The sequence below is a fragment of the Tachypleus tridentatus genome, chromosome 8 (assembly GCF_004210375.1).
Source record: "Tachypleus tridentatus isolate NWPU-2018 chromosome 8, ASM421037v1, whole genome shotgun sequence".
NCBI lineage: Eukaryota > Metazoa > Arthropoda > Merostomata > Xiphosura > Limulidae > Tachypleus > Tachypleus tridentatus.
Genome location: NC_134832.1, coordinates 77,688,777 through 77,708,835, shown reverse-complemented (window position 1 = coordinate 77,708,835; position 20,059 = coordinate 77,688,777). Strand labels below are relative to the sequence as shown.

General features: G+C 33.4%; 1 protein-coding gene across 8 annotated transcripts; it reads left to right on the top strand.

The window, feature by feature from the left end:
* The first annotated feature begins 4,694 nt into the window (after window positions 1-4,694).
* LOC143222738 (uncharacterized) lies at window positions 4,695-19,853 on the top strand. Of its 8 annotated transcripts, none has more exons than XM_076449668.1 (3): window positions 4,695-5,015; window positions 16,147-16,393; window positions 17,448-19,853. In XM_076449668.1, exons 2-3 carry the CDS (start codon window positions 16,170-16,172, stop codon window positions 17,818-17,820), a joined length of 597 nt encoding a protein of 198 aa, XP_076305783.1. In that variant the 5' UTR covers window positions 4,695-5,015; window positions 16,147-16,169; the 3' UTR covers window positions 17,821-19,853. The 8 variants fall into 8 exon arrangements, with proteins under 8 accessions (XP_076305783.1, XP_076305784.1, XP_076305785.1 ...); XM_076449669.1 differs by lacking the exon at window positions 4,695-5,015 and adding an exon at window positions 14,919-15,058; XM_076449670.1 differs by lacking the exon at window positions 4,695-5,015 and adding an exon at window positions 15,096-15,230.
* The last annotated feature ends 206 nt before the right edge of the window (window positions 19,854-20,059 follow it).

Genomic DNA, 20,059 nt, shown 5'->3' with positions numbered 1-20,059 from the left:
TAGAGTTTTAACACAGACAGGACACTTAAACTAGCACAAAGCGATTCACTTTTAGTATTGATTGTTTGACGGTAAGCACAACGCAACACAATGGGTTATCTGTAATACACGGCTGGTATTGAAACTCTGTTCCTAGCATTAGAATTCTGCAGACATACCGTTGTGCCACTAAGATCTCTTTTAGTATGACAAATGTTATTAAATCTCGTAATTAAACTGATAATTAGTTTCAACACGTTTGTTAATTTCATAATTTTGCTAATATATTCAAAAGAGCTAACTTCGAATTTATATCAATAATTTTGAACTGATAGGGTAAAGCGAAAGTAGCTGGTCAACAGCACCTACTCCAACTCCAAGCTATTCGAATCAATTAGTGAGCTTTGACCGTCAGTTTCATAGTGCACTCAGTCCGAAAGTGATAAGCCTGTTTTACAGTTTGTTTTCGCGCAAAGCTACACAAGGGCTATCTGCTCTACCCGTCCCTAATTTAACAGTGTAAGACTAGAGGTAAAGCAGCTAGTCAGCACCACTCACCGCCACCGCTTGGACTACTCTTTTATTAACGAATAGTGGGATTGACCATCACATTATAACGCCCCACGGCTGAAAGAGTGAACAAGTTTGGTGCGACGGGGATTCGAACCTGCCATCCTCAGATTACGAGTCAAGTGCCTTAACCACCTAATCATGCCAGTTTACTCCAAGGAAATATATGATGCGAAAGAAAACGTTTTATTTGCTTTTTGTAAAAGGCGTACACATTATAACAAATGTTTTATTACACTTTAACACAAATATGAAATCTATAGCTAAGACCTCAAAATTTGTCTCAAGAAAATGTCAATACATTCTGTTCTTTCACGAAGTTTTATCGATTGAAAATAATAAAATATTTTTTTTATGTCACACCCACGTAAGCAGCGGTGGCAATGGTAAGTCTTTCGATTTACAATACTAAATTGAGGGGTTCGAAAAAATATATGGATCTGAGTTCTTTATAAGAACAGCATAACGTTATATATAAAAAAAAGAGAAGTTTTATTGTGTACAACGGATAAAAAGCTGTGTGAATTTAAAAAAAAAACATAATTGTTTCTAATGTTTACTTTCGATTTTTGATAATTATCACATTATGTCCTGGCCTGGCATGGCCAAGCGTGTTAAGGCGTTCGACTCGTAATCCGAAGGTCGCTACTTATAACATGCCCAGTCGTTTTTATTCAATACTACAGAACCTCTCAAACGAAGTTATCAAAATCACGTTTATCTACCAAATTACACACCACCAATATATCATGAATCACTGAATGAACTATTTCCACTGCAAGTTCGCTTCATTAAACTTGCCTCCTAGTAATACAAACGTATTCAAGAGTCGGAATACGCAAACTCGTCAAGTAAGGCGTTTAATTTAAAAAACATCCTCCTGGGCAAAAACAACTTTTCCTAAAAGAACATAACCATAGTAGCATTGGGCCTGGCATGGCCAAGCGCGTAAGGTGTGCGACTCGTAATCCGAGGGTCGCGGGTTCGCGCCCGCGTCGCGGCAAACATGCTCGCCCTCCCAGCCGTGGGGGAGTTATAATGTGCGGTCAATCCCACTATTCGTTGGTAAAAGAGTAGCCCAAGAGTTGGCGGTGGGTGGTAATGATTAGCTGCCTTCCCTCTAGTCTTACACTGCTAAATTAGGGACGGCTCGGTGCAGTGGGCTAACAACCTGCTCACTTAAATACTTGTTGAAGAATCCGCAAGCGATTGCGGCCCTATGTTCCTAGATGGAATCTAATGGTGATAACTAACTAGCTATACTAACATTATTAAATATTAATTATCACTTTTCTGTTTTCAACTCTGAGCACTTGGCAGGTAGAATATTCGGTGGTTTTCTCTGGGTACTCCTGTTTCCCGTACAACAAAATGTTTGCCATTGGATTTATATATCCCACGCAATGTGGTCCCGAAAGAACCTCTTCTTCTTCTGCTTACTCCAGTTTTTCTTTCTCTTTCTACTCTAGTTCTCACCTATTTCTTCTCTCCCTCCATTTGTTTCTCTCCTTATCCTCCTTTTATTTTTCTATCTCTCTCTTAAAGTCCGTACATCATCAGACATATTGAAGCCAGCGTCTTCGTGCTCAAACTTCAACTACAACCGCCTAGTCAGCTCCCCGTTTTCTGTCTTTTCCAAATACTCCACAAAAGCTTTTCCAGAAGCCCTCGGCTCATACTTCACCTTCCAAGCGACGATCGCCAAGCATCGAAATAACTTTACATCGTCAACACCTAGGTTATCTCACGCGCGGGGCTAAAGAGAAACAAAAGTTTCTCAGCGCACCTGGTTGTGTCGATATTAAACCAAAACGACTGCCAAGTATGATTGAATTTGATTTGATTGCAGCAATGTAGGTTGTGTTAGTTCTCGGCAAATCGTCTGTCACTGATGAGGTTGATATTAGGATATACGTAACTAACATCAGAACGTGGAATCGATTATGAGATGTCTAAAGCGAGTGATATTATCACACAAGTTAAACTATGTAGACAATTCTGGACTTACAAAACCTCTAAAACAATGTAAATAAATTGTCCTTGTAGACTTAGTGGCGGCAGACTCTAGGCCCCAGGCCAAAACAACTTACTGGGAGAAGAGGGCCCATCACCAGATTGAGAAAGCAAAAAGTTTTGGGAAAATTTTCCCAGTTTACTGATGAATGTCTGGTGCGGTTCTTCTGTCCGTGGAAACCATTCAATATGGATTGAGAAATGAAAAATGTTGTGATGAAGATTGATTGTAGACCAATCTCTAACATTACGATGCAGCCGGTGATGATGAGCTCACTCTGCATCGAGGGGAACGGGTGGAAGTGCTCTCCAAAGATGCCAAAATTTCAGGAGATGAGGGATAATAGATGGGTATAACTAGCGATAAGATTGGGATTTTCCCCAGCAATTTCATGATACAGCTTGTAGGAAATTCCAATCGACCAACTGAAATAAAATTATCTGAATTAGAATTGGAAAAAGTAATCGGTGTAGGGGGTTTTGGTAAAGTGTACAGAGGGTTTTTGGAAGGGTGAGGAAGTTGCAGTGAAAGCTGCACGACAAGACTCATATGATGATATAAGAACTACAGCACAAAGTGTGTTACATGAAGCCAAAGTATATTGGGTCCTAAATAATCCAAACATTGTTACCTTAAAAGGAGTTTGTCTTCAGGAGCCAAACTTGTGCTTAGTAATGGAATATTCAAAAGGTGGTTCGTTGAATCGTGTACAATCTAGAGAATGTACAATTCCTCTAGATGTGCTGGTTGGTTGGGTAATACAAATTGCTCAAGACATGAACTACTTACAATCAGAACGACCAATTTCACTTATTAATCGAGATCTGAAGTTAAGTAATGGTAATGAAAATATATGGTTACTACACTATCGCTACTTTTGAATTTGTTATAAATTGGAATTCTCTCTGAAAGGAACAAAGACAGAAGCTATATTAAATAACTTCAACAGATTGATAAGATAAAAAAGAATATTATTTTCCAAAACCATGTTCAGTATCATTTACTGGTTGATGTACTTCATCAAAGGAGTGACCTTGGGGTGGGGTTGTGCATCTAAACATGGACCTCCTCTCTGTCACTCCCCAGACATCTTGTAAAGTACATACCAGGTTTAGTGGCAATCGGTCTAATAAACAGACATAGGCTTGTCAAATAATGATTTAACTAAAATGCTTTTAAAACATTCTCAAACAGTAGATTTCATCAGGTTAGTATTAAAAATTTCAAACTTAAAAAATATAAATTTCCAAATTTTTCCTGATCTCTATCCCCTTTTTTTTCCTTTAGACAGAATGCCAACCTCATATTTGACAAAATTTCCTTAATACCATAAAACTTATAAAAAACAACAGGAGATGCTATCATTAAGTTTATATTGTTTAGGGCAACAAGATAAGTCTCTAGGAGTAAGGGGCAGTATTATTAGTTTTTCTATGTTCTTTTTTTCAAATAGCTATATTTTCACATAAATAAGATGTAAGAAAGTTCGTTTGCTATATTTTAAGAAAATGAGAAAATCACACAAAGTAAATTTTTACAGAGTTTGTAGGTGAAATTAATATCTGAACACTTTCATGATAATTGTACATTAAAAGTCTTCAAAATTCACAACTGTGTAGGTTATGTCATATCATGTAAGATATATCCTAAGTAGAGTAGCTACAAATTATTTATGTTAGTAGTGTAATGTAACAATATACACTCATTGCTTCTAAATATTAGGTGATAGACAGTGTTCATGTATTGTCAAATATGGAACAAGTGAATATTTAGTAGCAGTATGATAACTACATGTACTTTCAACTTAATTTCTAGTTTGATAAATTACAAACCAGTAAAATCTACACAAGCTCTAGAAAAATGTTTTGTTTTCAAACTGTTTTTTTATTTTAAATATGTACTTAATCATTTTTTATAAATAAATACAAATGATAATAGAATAAATATGGGCCTGGCATGGCCTAGCGCATTAAGGCGTGCGCTTCGTAATCCGAGGGTTGCGGGTTCGCGCCCGAGTCGCGCCAAACATGCTCGCCCTCTCAGCCGTGTGGGCGTTATAATGTGACGGTCAATCCCACTATTCGTTGGTAAAAGAGTAGCCCAAGAGTTGGCGGTGGGTGGTGATGACTAGCTGCCTTCCCTCTAGTCTTACACTACTAAATTAGGGACGGCTAGCACAGATAGCCCTCGAGTAGCTTTGTGCAAAATTCCAAAAAAACTAAAATAGTTTGTGGTCTAGAATAAGCTCAAGGTCTTACATAAGAGTGTGTGTGTATAAGAGTTGGAATAGTTTGTCGTCTAGACTGAGTTAAAGGTCTTACATAAGTGGGTGTGTATAAGAGCTAGAAATGTTTGTCTAGGCTGAGCTCAAGGTCTTACATAAATGGATGTGTATAAGAGCTGGAAGGCCCTATGAGGCTTGGTATTAGAAGAAAGTTCTCATCAGTTTTGGGTATGGCAGATGTACTGTATTTGGCATATTATTCTTTGGCTTCACATATATGTATAAGATCTTGTTTTTTCAGTTATATGACATGTGATACAGGCATAACAATTTCATATATTTTTATTGATTTGAATTGAAACTTTGTAGAATGGACAGCAACTGACTGTTGTGGAAACACAAGTGTAGAATAGATATTATCTTAACTGTGTACTTGTAAGTCTGTTTTGTTTAAAATTGTTGCCTTACAGATGTTTTAGTTTCTCATTCATAGTTATAGTATTAAATGTTTGTGTCTAATGTTGACACCCATTTTGTATTTATAGATTAAACAAAACAACAGTAGGTTATTGTTTGATGAGTAACACCATAACTTAAAATCATAGTGAGAAATCCGTCATTGTGTATTTGTTATTTGTATATATAATAATGCTATTTATGTTTGTAAATGAGAAGGGTAGTTTAAACATGTCCAGAAATATACTTATAGCATTCAGTAGTAAATGCTATGGTAATTCCAATAACAAATATTAAAAATATGAGTTGATATTGTGATTTAAATGGTATGTATTTAATATACAATGATGCATATTTTATCAATAAATTTACAGTAAATGTTTAAACTATAATGCTGATTAAAAATTATATTTTGAGTTACATACTGAATTATATGTAGATAGATTGAATGAATTAGACATTTTGTGGTATATAAATATTAGGCCTAATATGTGTTTTTTTTCCATAAAACAGTTTCCTTAGTAAATTAAACAAAATTGGATTTTTTCATTTACTAAAGTAGAAATAATTTTAATAAATTGCAAACTAAACCAGAGTTTATTTTTGTATTTAAAGGAGCACATTGTATGTTAGTTATATTTGTTGTATATTAGATACACATAAACACTGACTGCTAGATAGAACACAACTTAGACAACCAACAGACCAAGTTTTCTAAAATTCCTGAGAGTCTCCTTGGTATATATGTATTACCCTCTTTCCTTCTTCTGAAAATTACTGAAAGCTTCCTGCAGTCACAAGACTGAATATATCATCTCTTTAAAGCCTTGATGTGTTTTGTCAACAGAGTACCAAATAGACTAATTTCAAGTAATGTATGCATATATAATCAGGTAGGCATTAAACAAATTTGGTTGATTTGTAAACACATATAATGTTATCATAATATCAATGGTTTCAAAGACTTGGAATTTTATGGACTCAAATACTTTCAGTGAAATTAATCTTATGAACTTGGCTTCCTACAAATAAGAACCATTTAATCATTCAAGCCTATCATTACATTTTGATCTTTGAGGGAAGTAAACCTTTAAATTCACTGGATATTTTCAAGAAAATTATCACCTTCTCTTTTTAAATAATTTCAGGTCAATTCAAAATATTTTTAAAATATTTGGTTGCTATATTTATGTTGTAAATAAGTTTTGTGAACTGTAAGTGAACAAGCAAATTATAAATATTCTAATTCAACTATTATGTTTTCCTTCTCTGTCAAAATGTCTGAGAAACTTTTCACTTTGTAATAAGTTCAAAAATTGACATAGTGTTTCTTAGAGAACTGTTTAGTTATTGGAAAAATTACACATTTAGATTTTTTTATTCAATTCTAAGTTTTATAGTTATAATATTTCAAACATAAAATGTATCAAGAGAGTGAATCGTAGTACTTTGAGGTGAGTGTTTCACCATTTAAGTTATGAAAACTAAACCTCCAAGGAGATAACCTCTATTTAGACTATTTCTAGGTCTTCTCATTCAGTTGGGTATCATTTCCAATGCTACAACATTAGACCAACTTCTGAATCAAGCTAACATGGAATTACAAGGTCCTTCAAGGCTGTCCTTGAAAACTCACTTCTAAGAAAAATAAAAAGTTAAAATTAAAACAACCCTTTATATTTCAAGAATTCATTGGTTACACTCTCTTTAATTTTTATTTTAAGGTGGTAGCCTCCACTAATGCTCATGGCAACTCACCACATGAACTAAAAATGTTTCAACTGGAATCTAGTTTGTCTTTTCCATACTTAAACATAAATCTTTACTTCCTGTTGAATTCAGAGGCATTTATCTTGTTGATGCCATGGATATCTTGTAAGTTTCAATAAGGTCACCTTGTTGGCTGACATGGTCTCCTGATATCATATACACAATCACTGGAGATGAGGTGTCAAAGATGCAGTTCACCCCTTCATTTGAGAGCCTTCATCCTACTGACCAAGGATGTTGGTACCCTGTGGCCTGGTACCAATCAGTGTAAGACCTTATTGGAGTTTTGGTTTGCCTATCATATTCCTTTGATTTCCTTCTGTGTGTGTTTAGTGGGTCATAGTAATGGTACATGAGAAATTTCCAGTTCTAACCTTGGCTATCCCTCGCTATCTTTTTTTATGGAGATATTATTGCAAGTTGAAAGGTCCCAGCCTGTTTCACTGTTGGAGGAGGTGATTGCATGTGATAAGCATCTGTCCAATACTGAATGTCAATAATAACTAATATTTTAAGTGGAGGAAAGTACTTACCTGAAATACATTTTCACAAAAGTAATTTCATTGAGTAGGATATGAACTGTTAATAAGTCAGAACTTTATTGGAAAGAAAGAACAATCATTATTGTTATCAAACTAAAAGCCATTTAATTTTGTTTATTTACGTGAATGGGTGTATTAACCACATAAATTCTAGTAGTATCATAAAGAAACATAAAATTATTGAAATGTGCTTTCTCAGTTGCAAACTTTACACTTCAGTTTATGGATTTGACCATGCTAATAACTTATGATTGTGATGTTAAACATTATCCAATCTATGGTGATAACTGAAATTATGTTGTAGAATGTTAGCTGAAGGTTATCTAACTGATTTTAATAACTAAGAATTGTACTGGAGAATGTTAATTAACCAATGTTAATAATTGAAGTTTATATTGCTGAAAGATAGCTAACCTATTTTAATAACTAAGAATTGTATTGCTGAATGTTAGCTAATCAGTATTAATAACTGAATATTATATTATAAAATATTAACTAATTTGTATTAATAACTGAGAAATTTACTATTGAATATTAGCTAAATTTTGTCAGTAACCTAGGATTATATTGTTGAATGTTAGTTAACCTCTGTTAATAACTGAGGGTTATATTGCTAAAGGTTAGGTGACCTGTGTAAAAAACTGCAGGCTATACTGCTGACTGTTAGCTAATCAATATTAATAACTGAGGATTAGATTGTTTTATATTAGCTAGCTAACTCTAATCACTCAAAATTGCAGTGTTGGCTTTTATCTTACCAATAGTAATGTTTGAAATCTTGTATTGTTGTGTTATTTAACCAGTATTATTAACCTAAAATCTATATCCTGTATGTTATTTAACCACTAATAACAACTGAGGACTTGTATTACTGGGTGTTATTTAACTAGTTTTGTATCTCAGGTGTTATTTAACCAAACTTAATATCTGAGGATTTGTATTACTAAGCATTATCTAATAAATGTTAATCACCAGCTGTTACATTGCCAGTCATAGACCAAAATGTATACTTACAACATGCATTGCCCAACATTTGCTTATGTCATAAGAAATAATAAATCAAGGCTATACACTCATAAAGCTATCATTTATTAGTGTTTGAACCATTTCTGTTTATTTATTGTCATTGCTTGATTTAATTCTGTTTCTCTTTTTTATTTTCCAACAATAACTATCCTCTCTCTCTATTTAACTATACCTGTTAGTTGACTTATAGTTCAAGCCACTTTGTTCCATATTCTGCCACAAAGTGAAGCACATTAATTTTTTTTATTTACAATCTGATTTGTGTATCTGTGGCAACTCTCTCAATCACTAGTTCTTCTACTTGCAGGTTACAGATTAAGTCTCTTATTTCAGTCTATAGTGTCAGCTCACCATCTGATTGTAGCTTTTGGATTAGAAAATGGATTAAATCACAGCAGAATTTGTTAAACTGATTTACTGTCCCAAATAAATAATATAAACTTTACCAGTATTATCTAGATCATAAGTATATTTAACAATAATTGCATTTTTATCTGATTTTAATTTTAATTTTACAAACAGTTCTGTATAGTGTTTTCTACAAAAGATTTTTTGTTGACGTGGGGACTTCCCCTTCTAGTCTAAGACATTTATTGCTGGCTAACTAAATCATAATTAATGCAAATATTGTGACAATTTTGTTTAGTTTGGGTAAAAAAGTCACATTCCACATATGCTATTATTGGATTTTGGAAAGTGGAGGGTTACTTCTAGTGATTAAATTTGGATTTTGAGAGAATGAAACTCATTTTTGTCGTTCACCTTGTAGTTGCAGCATAGATCACAGTGTGGTTCAGTCATACTATCAAGAATACTAATGTCTTGAATCCTAAAGAGGTGGAACCCTATTTTGAACTGTTCCACCACAACTTGACCCTGGTTAATTTATTGTACAATATTTTATTTTACTATTTATTATAACATTTTAGCCAAATCTAATGCATATTTTTTACATAGAGGCTATCATTATAGTTTTTATTCCTGAGCATAATAAAATTTATGAAGTATTGAAACATTCCATAATGGAAGTGATGGAACAAAGTAATTTTACACTTTTTCTGCTAAAATTAGGGAATTTTACATAACTGTATTGAACAATTTATTAATTGTGATGACTAATTTTTTTATAACTCTTTCAAATAGCTCCTGAGCTTTTGCCAGTAAAAAACTAACTGAAATATAACATTACTTAATGATATATATCACAGAGTAATACTGTATAACATTTTGAAGCATAACTGGTTTCTGTTTCAACATTCTGACAATACTACCATGAAAGAAAGCAAGCCTATGATTAGCTTATTAGCATTAATCAGTAAAGGTACAAAAATAATGTCCAGTTTTACATTCTGGTCTTGATTTCACTAGTACATAGAAAGAATATGTCATTTTGAGACATTGTTTTTCCTTTTTTTTGAATGAGTGATGCCATGTGTGTGATATGGACACGTTGACACATTAATTTTTTTTTAAATGACAACATATAGTTCAGTAATGTTTGCGTAGAAACATTACAGATATTTTCTGAGTGAGTACTTGCATCTTAACAAATATATATTTTGTAGAATGCCCTTTGTTATTTCATGTAAAAGCTGATATTATATGTAAATTATAAAGTATCTTTGTTTAGATTAGATTATATAGGTGTCACTTTTTTCACTAAAATGTAGACATAAAATTTAAAATATTTAAATTTTTGTTTTCTTATTTCTGAATGTAGTGTGTTTAACAACACTGAAAGATTTCTAAAGATACGGTTAGAGAGTCTTGGTTACACTTTCATCTTATGTTACCTTCAAAGTATTCTATGGTACAAAAAATGTATTTGTAAAACAAATTTTCTTTTTATCAAGATTTAATCTTGGATTTAATATTTCAGTTTTGTGCAAGATGAGGCTAATTTGTATAGCACAAATGTTCCCGAACTGTAGTTCACAAGCTCCCTTCAGGTGCTCAGTGGAAAGGTTTTGTAATTATGGAAAGGAAGAATTTACAGATTCCAAAGCAAAAACAATGCTTGCTATCTTAATGGTTAAGTAATATAAGCAGAAATAGTGTATTAAGTAAAAAGTAAAAAATTCTACATTATGAGCTAAAGATGGAAAATGTATTCTTTACTTGGGAATTTTTGCACATTGTAAAATAATGATCTGACTGCTGGTTTCTTTTGTTGGAATATTCTGGTGATGGAAGACTAAGATTGGAATTTAAAGAAATTCATATTCACTATTTAGAATTTTGGATAAAGAGAGCTGGAGGGTACACAGATATTGCAGACAAAATATACTCTTCAAAAAAAGAAACGCAAAAGGCAAAATATGGGATAAATTGTTAACAAGTTTATTCCGGGTAGTTAGTTCTGTATGACATGTGTGAAACTTTGCACATTCACTGCTGAACATCCAAAGCCTGCAAAGGCAAAGTCTACTCTCACTAGGTGAAGTTTAACATCACTCAACGTCAATAACGAGTATGCCCCCCGTGAGCATCAATAACTGCTTGGCATCTCCTGCCCGTGGAAGCGATGAGATGACGAATTACATCCTGTGAAATGGCTGTCCAATCAACCTGCAAAGCTGCTGCAAGCTAAGGTAGAGTCTGAGGTTGAGGTTGTCGCCGTCGCAGACATCGGTCCAACTCGTCCCAAAGATGTTCGATGGGGTTTAAATCTGGTGATCTGGAGGGCCAGGGAAGAACGTTGATGTTGTGTTGTCTCAAGAAGACAGTGGTGAGTCGAGCTGTGTGAGGACGGGCGTTGTCATGTTGTAAAACGTCGTTGACGTTCACCATGATGGGTTGCACATGGGGCCTAAGAATCTCGTCGACGTATCGTTGAGCCGTAAGATTCCCTCGAATGTGCAAAAGGTGTGTTATGGCATTGTAGGCGATGGCAGCCCACATCATGACGCTGCCACCACCAAATCTGTCAACATCCTGCACACAGTTTGCTGCAAAACGTTCACCTCGGCGACAGTAAACACGGGTCCTTCCATCCTGCCTACGAAGCATAAAACGTGATTCATCGCTGAACCAAACATGCCTCCATCGTCGATGAGGCCATACCCGATGTGCCCGAGTCCACTGCAGCCGTGCTTGACGATGTTGCTGGGTGAGGATGACGCCTCTGACTGGACGTCGAGGTCGGATTCTTGCATCTCGTAGACGGTTGCGTACGGTCTGATCGGAAATCCTACGCAGCCCTGGTATGGTTGAGGCAGTAGACGTCGCAGTGGTGGTCCTATCCCGAAGGTGACGTAACCGGATGTAGCGATCTTGTGCGGGCGTGGTCACACGAGGTCCGCCAGATCGTGGACGGTCACGAGTTGATCCATGTTGTTGGTGACGATTCCATAGCCTTGTGATGGTGCTTGGGTGGACATTCACAGCTCTGGCAACATCTGATCGATATTCACCTGCTTCCAAGCGACCAATGGCGTTGTTGCGTGTGCTTCAGTCAGTCTTGGCGTAACTGTATTGCGTGTCGGTGGCTTAACACTGAGCTATGGAAACCGAGAACCCGTCACTTTTATAGGGATTTTGCACATGTTGCACTTGCAGAACATGCAGATCTCTCAAACAAATTTATTGGACATGCATGCGTTGTGGCGAAAAATCCGATGTTTTCCTCCGTTTTCAAAGTGCACAACTTTTATTGTCATTTTGGTCTGACAATCTGTTCCTTAACACGTGTAACATCACATATTCTGAGCTTGTAACGTTATTACATATACTTCTCTTTAAAATAACAAAAATATTCCTTTTGCGTTTCTTGTTTTGAAGATTATAGTTCATTTTTCGATGCTATGTGGCACCATGCACTTGTGTGAGACTGGAATTCTATCATTTGAAACAACGAAGTCCAAATACAGAGGCAGAATGGATACTGATCTTAATCTGAGGCTAAAGGTGACGAACGTTAGACTTTACATTACAAAATATAGTTCACAAAAACAGGCTCATCCATTGCATTCATAGGTAGAAAAGTAAGTTTGTGGATAATATTATAATAAAATAATGTGCCAAAATAAAGTTTTATTAACAATGAAACTAGAATTATAGTTGATTCTTAAGGATTCATGTTATAGTCTTTTAACGCTAAATACAGAATACAGTAAGTTATAGTTGTTTTCTTAGTAACAAAAATAAAAACAAAACAACACTATATAACAGGCTACCAGCACTTTGTATACTATTGAAAATCGAGTCTTGTATTTTTGCTTTGTAGATCCCAGCCATCAGGTTGCCCTGGTAAAAAGTCCATTGAAATGATATTTAGGTCCGGCTTTGGCAGGTGGTTAAGGCACTTTACTTGTAATTTGAGAGTCATAGTTTCGAATCCCCGTCACACCAAGCATGCTCACCCTTTCAGTTTGGGGGTCTTATAATGTGATGGTCAGTCCCACTATTCATTGGTGGAAGAATAGCCCAAGAGTTGGCGGTGGGTACCTTCCACGGTAAATTCATGGGCAACTTTCAATTTTTTTCAGAATAATATGTTTTTGGAACAATATTATCAAAAGCCCAGTCCTCTGAAGCTGACACATTTAGTGGTCTCCATTTTCTCATGACCACGCCATTTTTGAAAAAGTAACCATTTGGAAGTTTCTCTAGTTCATCTTTTGGGGATGCATATTTAAATAGTGAAAAGATCTGTGGATCCTTTTCCTGCTTATAAATCAGTTTGCTCTTAGCAAACGAAACTTTTTGGTTGAATCAGATCTCTCAATTTCATCACTGTCACTCACCAATGAATTGTCAGTATGAAAATTGTTCACAAGATCCTTGACAGGGCAAAAAATGTTTGGGACAAATCCATAATATTTTTGTTTTGGCTTAATTTCTTAGCCTGAACTCGAGTTACAGCACACAAGAGAACACACTTGGTTTCTCTTCAACAACAATATCATAGTTAAATGAAACAGTGATCGTCTCACTAACCATCTTGGGTTCGATAACAACTTTTCCCCCAGTCAAATCTTTTTTCCAACAATAATGACACACCTTGGATTGGCAGAGTAGGTCTTACTTCAACCATAACTGGTCTCAAAACTAGGTCTGATGTTAAATAAATGTTATGAAGACAAACATTAACAAAACCACCCTTAATTCCCTGAGCAATAAGAGGCTCAACAGTGACAAAACTCGGACCTAAAGGCAGTATACCTTCTAACAGCAATAACTGAGTCGCCCAATTATTACGTAAAATACGTATATACGTGTGGGTGTGTAATTAGCCATGCCATTTGCCAAAGTCACAAAAGGTCTAAAATCTTCCACAACTGCATCAGTCTTTTTATCAGTGGCTAAATTAACAACATTGGGTTATCTGGTAAAACTACGTTCATATGAGTACATGAATGCACTGGGTGTTACCTTCTTTTCTTTTTCCTTTTTCAAAGTCAAACAACCAGACGTAACATGACCAGGTTTTCTTGCAAAAATGACAGACAGGCCTTGATGATTTTGATGAAGTTTTATCCTTACTCTCAGAATATTTCGAACTAGAGGAGCTGGAGTTTTTAGAAGAATATTCAGCTTTAATGGATTGGACAGACACCAGTTTTTACTGAGATTGCAGGAATTTATTTTTGTGAAAAGTGGTTTCATGTGTTCAAGTGTAATTATCAGAAAAAGAAACTGTTTCCTGAAGTGTTTTAACTTTCTTTTCATCCAAATAAGTTGTCACTTGTACAACATTTAAATCCCTCAATTAAACGTAATTATCTTAGTTTGTCGAAATTATTCCCAAAATTCATATAATCACACCACGGATCATCATAAACCTCTTTTTCGTGGGCGAATTCCATGTAAGTTTGATTCTCTTGTTTGCGATAACCTCTAAACATTTGGCGATAAGCTTCTGGCACTAACTCGTATGCTTTGAGGATAGTTGTTTTAACTTTATCATAATTGGTACAATTTTTGTTTGTTTTGAATTTCGCGCAAAGCTACATGAGGACTATCTGCCCTAACCATCTCTAATTTTGCAGTGTAAGACTAGAGGGATGGCAGCTAGTCATCACTACCCACCGCCAACTCTTGAGCTACTCTTTTATCCACGAATAGTGGAATTGTCAAATTATAACGCCCCTAAGGTTGAAAGGGCGATCATGTTTGGTGTGACGGAGATTCGAACCCGCGACCCTCGGATTACGAGTCGAACGCCTTAACCCACTTGGTCATGCCAGGCCTTAACAAGAGTGTCATTCAGTTTTATTGCTGGTTCCTGGTATTTTTAACACGTTGTGGTTCTTGAAAATTACAAACTTTTCAATCCTTTGTAATTTACTTTATAACTTGTGTAATGTTAGCAATATCCTGATCTGCATCTCATCTCTTTGTATAAGTTGCTTTTCTTTAAAGGTGTAGCTAAACAATAACGATTAGAATATAAGTGTTCTGAGTTGATGTAACACAAAAGCATCTGAGGCCTGGCATGGGCAGGTCGTTAAGACACTTCACTTCATTATTTTTGCTGTAAGTATGATATCGTATATATATATTATGTTGACAACCAGTAGGTGACGCATCCATGTGTTTGAGTTGTCTGTACTGTAAGGTGATTCGTGTTGACATTAATATAACGAAGTTCTGAAGAGTTTGTTTTTCTTTCGAATTTGTTATTTACGTAATTTACCAATTCCAACGAGTAGGAAATCTTTTATAGTACATACTTGTAACAATAAGTAATCAAGAAATTTTTGCTTTGATAAAGTACGTAATTTGACTGTTTATTTAAAGCAAAGTATTTATATTGTTATTAGTATTAGTACTATACCGGTACTAGTAATATTATTTTTCTAGGGTTTGAGAATGAGAACCTTCAGAGTCATAAACGTACACCTTAACCTATAGTTAATAAATAACTTGAAATTTAATGTTATTCACTTATAGCGTTTCGGTAATTTTTGAGAGCCTCATGCGAAGATGTGGTATTGTCACTACGTCATCGTCAGATTACGTATGTACATATGTGTGTGCATTTAACAATTATGGTGATAAATATATATATTACATTTTCCGTGAGACGGGTGAATGAATTACATTACTCCTAATAATTGTGCTAGGAAATTATATAATCTATAAATGAATATGATTTTTCAATATAATAATAAAAATAATTTTCTGATTATGATTTAATAATTTTTAAAATATTCACTGTTATATTACAGTTTTTGATTAACAGTAACACCCAGGGAATACTTGGTGTTAGATTTCGTAACATGAAGCAACGAAATCATAACTAATCATGTAGTTATGCCACTGGGTAGGTGTACTGTACTATTTTGAAGTTGCTACTAGTTTTTTTGGAGAAAACATGTCAGGGGTATTTTAATATTTAGAAGTTATTACTAGCGCTTTAAGAAAGAATATGTATCAGATGTATGGTAATATTTAGTAGTAGTGTAAGATACTTCAGGAGAAAATATGTGTGAGGTCTGTTGATATACTGTTTGTTCACACTCAAAACTTTTTTTGGCATACATATAAAATTATAACTGCACCTGTTGTACTTGTGGACTTCTGTTTGATAATTATAATATTTTTTGTTTTTTATAACCTAGTTACCAAAATATAACAACATAAGATGGTTCTTGAGCATCATGAAATTTTACATGCTGTTATTGAAGTTCCAAATGAACAAAGAGTACTTGTTTGTGCTGTCCCAGAGCCACCACATTGTACTTTTCTGAATGAAATTTGTATGTATATTACTAATGGATATGATGTTTGGAAAGAGAAAATCAAATGGTATGAGTTAGAAGACAATTTGCAGATACCAAAAGATGAAAAGGCTTGGAAATTATTTGGGTATGTGTACATAAATATGTAATTTTTTTTATATCAAATGTTTCATTGGAATTTAGGTTTCATGATTAACTGTCTTAAAAATTATACCTAGTTCATCATTTTTTTTTTTTAATTTTCATCTCACTCAAAGTGAGGCACTAAACATTGTTTATTTTAATGCAATTTTTTTTTGTTTTGAAGTTTGTGTTACGTTGTACTATTCTGTTTCCTTCAGTGGTAGCATTTACCTTGTTGTGACTACACATGATTACTAGTTTTAAAGTCTAGGATTCTGATTTTCTTCTTACACTTCACTAAATAATTACAAATTAAACATTACATCTTTTATTTAACAGAAGCATAACAGTATCCTTTTTTTGCCCAATATTGCATTGATACTTCATGTTCACCAACTTTGCTTCAGTGATAAAAAACAGAACTCTCATAAAGTTTCTACATAAAAATTTGTTAGTCAGTGACTTCCTGTGTAGTAGTATGTACTGTATCAGTATACAATTGTATATAGCAATAGTTTAGAGCCTTTAAAATATCTTCACAACATAGATGTATAGAGAATGTGCAACAAACAGGTGGTGAAGGTTTACACAAGTTTTTAAGCATAACATTGGGAATAAAATAAAATGAGTTTTCTTACACAAATATCTTTAGGAGTTGAAAAAGTAACAGTGATTATCAAAGATAAACCAAGTACATGCATTTAGTGATATGTTAGGTTTTTTGTCATATTTTTTGTAAAATGGCTTTGAGTTTCTCTGTTTCATGCCTTGTTATATTACTTTAATGTTACATGTTACAAAAAATGTATGCATATATTGTTGTTGTCAAATGCTTGTTTGCTTTTAACTTAAGTGACTGATACCTGTAAACTTAAACTGTTTTCACTCTCATAAAAATATTTTTGTAATATAATTTTTTAAAAACCTATTTTGGGTGACTGTTATAGTACATGTGTTTTGGTTGAAAAATAAACCTATTGAATAAAAGTATTAGATTTTTGGCTACAACAGAAAGTGTTGGATAATTATTTAATTTGAAAGTTTTTTGTTTTTTTCAGGAATATTCTTAGCACTTCCCAGATAAGTAAGACCATACCACAGGAAGATTCTACAGTGGAATTAAAGTTAACAAAAGGAATTAATGTTTACAAACTTAAAATCAAAATTCTCCCCTCAGAAAGCCTATGGGAAGAACGATTGTCTTTGATGATTCGACTTGCTAGTGGAATTAGTGAAGCCAGCAAATGTTTGTTCAAAGAGAAACATCAGAACTCCAGTGGTTCTATAAATTCTCAAATACCCATCTTGATTGGTCATCTTAAAAATAAAAATGAAAGTCCCAGCAAGGGATTTGTACGTAAAGAAAAACTAAGTATGATTAACCCATCAAGTAAAAAAGTGAAATCAGCCCATGGAGCAAAGTTTGAATAAATTCAGTGTATGAATGTATGTTTGTATATAACATATTTTAATCACATAAGTGAGACATATATATGAAGCTTTTGATTATTTAATATTTTGCATATTTTAATTTAATAATTTAAGGGAAAAACTAACTACATGAAATTTTTTTTTTCTATAAATATCTGTCACTTTAATTACAGATTTTAAATGTTGACAGCCAGCTCATTATATATATTGTGACAGTTGTTGGGCTGTTATTGAAACATTTACAGGTAAAAATATGAAATATTTCATTTTTCATTCTTGTTATTTCAATTCTGATTGAAGATAAACTTAATCCTATTAGGATGGAATAGCTTTCAGAACACAATAATTATTTTGTTCCAGTACAGTATGTAAAAGATGCGAAAAATCATGAGTGCTTAAAAAATTACATCCATTTAATATGCTTTATATCTCTGTAAGCTTTAAAATAGAAATGATGACAATCTTAATTGAAATACTCAACAGTATTCTATAAATGATCATTTCAACTTTTACCAAGTGTTTGTAGTGTAGAATGATCATGAGGAAATCAAAATATTAATCATTTTACTAAACAATAACTTTTATTAGTTGTTTTTTCATTTTCAGTTATGATTGGTTTATAATCTAACTGAATGTTTTTGTTGTGGTGGATACTTGTATGGAACCAGTGATGAAAGTTAGTTTTAAAAATGAATCTAGTGATTTATATGTAATCACACTAAAATTTCTGAAAAAAATAAGATGAAATATCAGTGTTCTTTATTTGGGTTTGATAGAAGATTTGTTTTCTTCATGAGTATTTTTCAAGAAAGCTACAATTAAATGAAAAAGAACTAAAATTAGGAAGCTCAAACTGATCCATGAGGTTTATGTGGAATGAAATGTAGTGTGAACACATTTTAAAATTTATCTTGGATATTTTGAATATTTTATTAAATGATAAAGATGTACACACTTTTAAACTGTTTTTATGCTTAATATTTTATATTATTACAAAGATTCTTTGAATCTGGCAGTGTGAGATTTTTTAGCATTTGGAAAGGCATAAACAACTATAAGAATGATTAAGATGGTAAACTCTACATTTTCATGTTTGAAGAATCTTTTAAAAGAAAATCAACTGATTTATTTTGAAATGCAAGATTTAGCTTATACTCATTGCTGATTTATTACCCTTAATATGTATAAATTGGAAATAATTATGTAACTGATTGATTGATATATTTTGTAAGTGGTAAGGTTGTAACAGTTGCTAGTGACAACCATTCTTTAAAAACTAGTACATAAAATACATATAATCTAAACTTTAGCCACTAGGCTAATACATTTAAGCACAGACAATTGATTTGAGTAAATAATTTGCATAACTCCTGTAATTAGGTTTTTCTAAAATATGTTGTATATATGTATAGAATATTAATACTCAGCAGTAAATAAAATAAAACAAAATCAAGTGAAGGACTACAGTAAAAGTAGCAAATTGGCAAATAATAATAAATAACAGAAATTAGGAGAACAAGATGAGGGTGCTCAAGCCCATGACCTCCCACATGTGACTGCTCTTCAAAGTAAACGAGTAGGAAAGAAGTAATAATAATAAGGTACTACCACTTGAAGATGAGTAAGATAAACTTACCTTCTGAAGTTGGCATTCCAGCTCCCATTGTTGTAGATAAATGTGTCATCAACTTTATAGTAACAATGAAAGTTTTACAATTAATATTTTATCTAATTTGCATAATTTTTACAGTTATACCAAATAAAGTCTTGATTTATGAATAAAACATTAAATCTGCTATGTAATCTCACCAGCTTTATATTTCTCTCCTATATATTTAATTGCATTATGTTCCTTCTCATAAAGGTAAACAGTGTTATTATACTTCTGTAGGACTTAATACAGATTTCATCTTATTATGTGTTTATAGTTTTCATTTATATATATTTAACTGTATTACATGTGTTTTACAAAGGCAGACTCTAGTACTAAGAATCTGTAGGCAAATGGTCTTATTAAAGTTAGTGTTGCTGGAGTGTTTGTTGTTTTTATGAATGGATTGTTCACATAGGATAATGAGTTCATTGTAGAGTGCCTCAACGTGTGATTACATCATCACTGTCTAGATTTAATTATATGCCCTAAAAGTTACAAGTAAAAGTTATTTTAACGAGACAGCTATTATAACATAGTGTATTATATATATGTCAGTTTATATCACACATACTATCTTAATTTATC

Coding starts and splice junctions, on each gene's coding strand:
- LOC143222738 (XM_076449668.1), top strand. CDS start 16,170: ATGGTTCTTGAGCATCATGAAATTTTACATGCTGTTATTGAAGTTCCA. Junction 16,394..17,447: donor AAGGCTTGGAAATTATTTGG/GTATGTGTACAT, acceptor TGTTTTTTTCAG/GAATATTCTTAGCACTTCCC.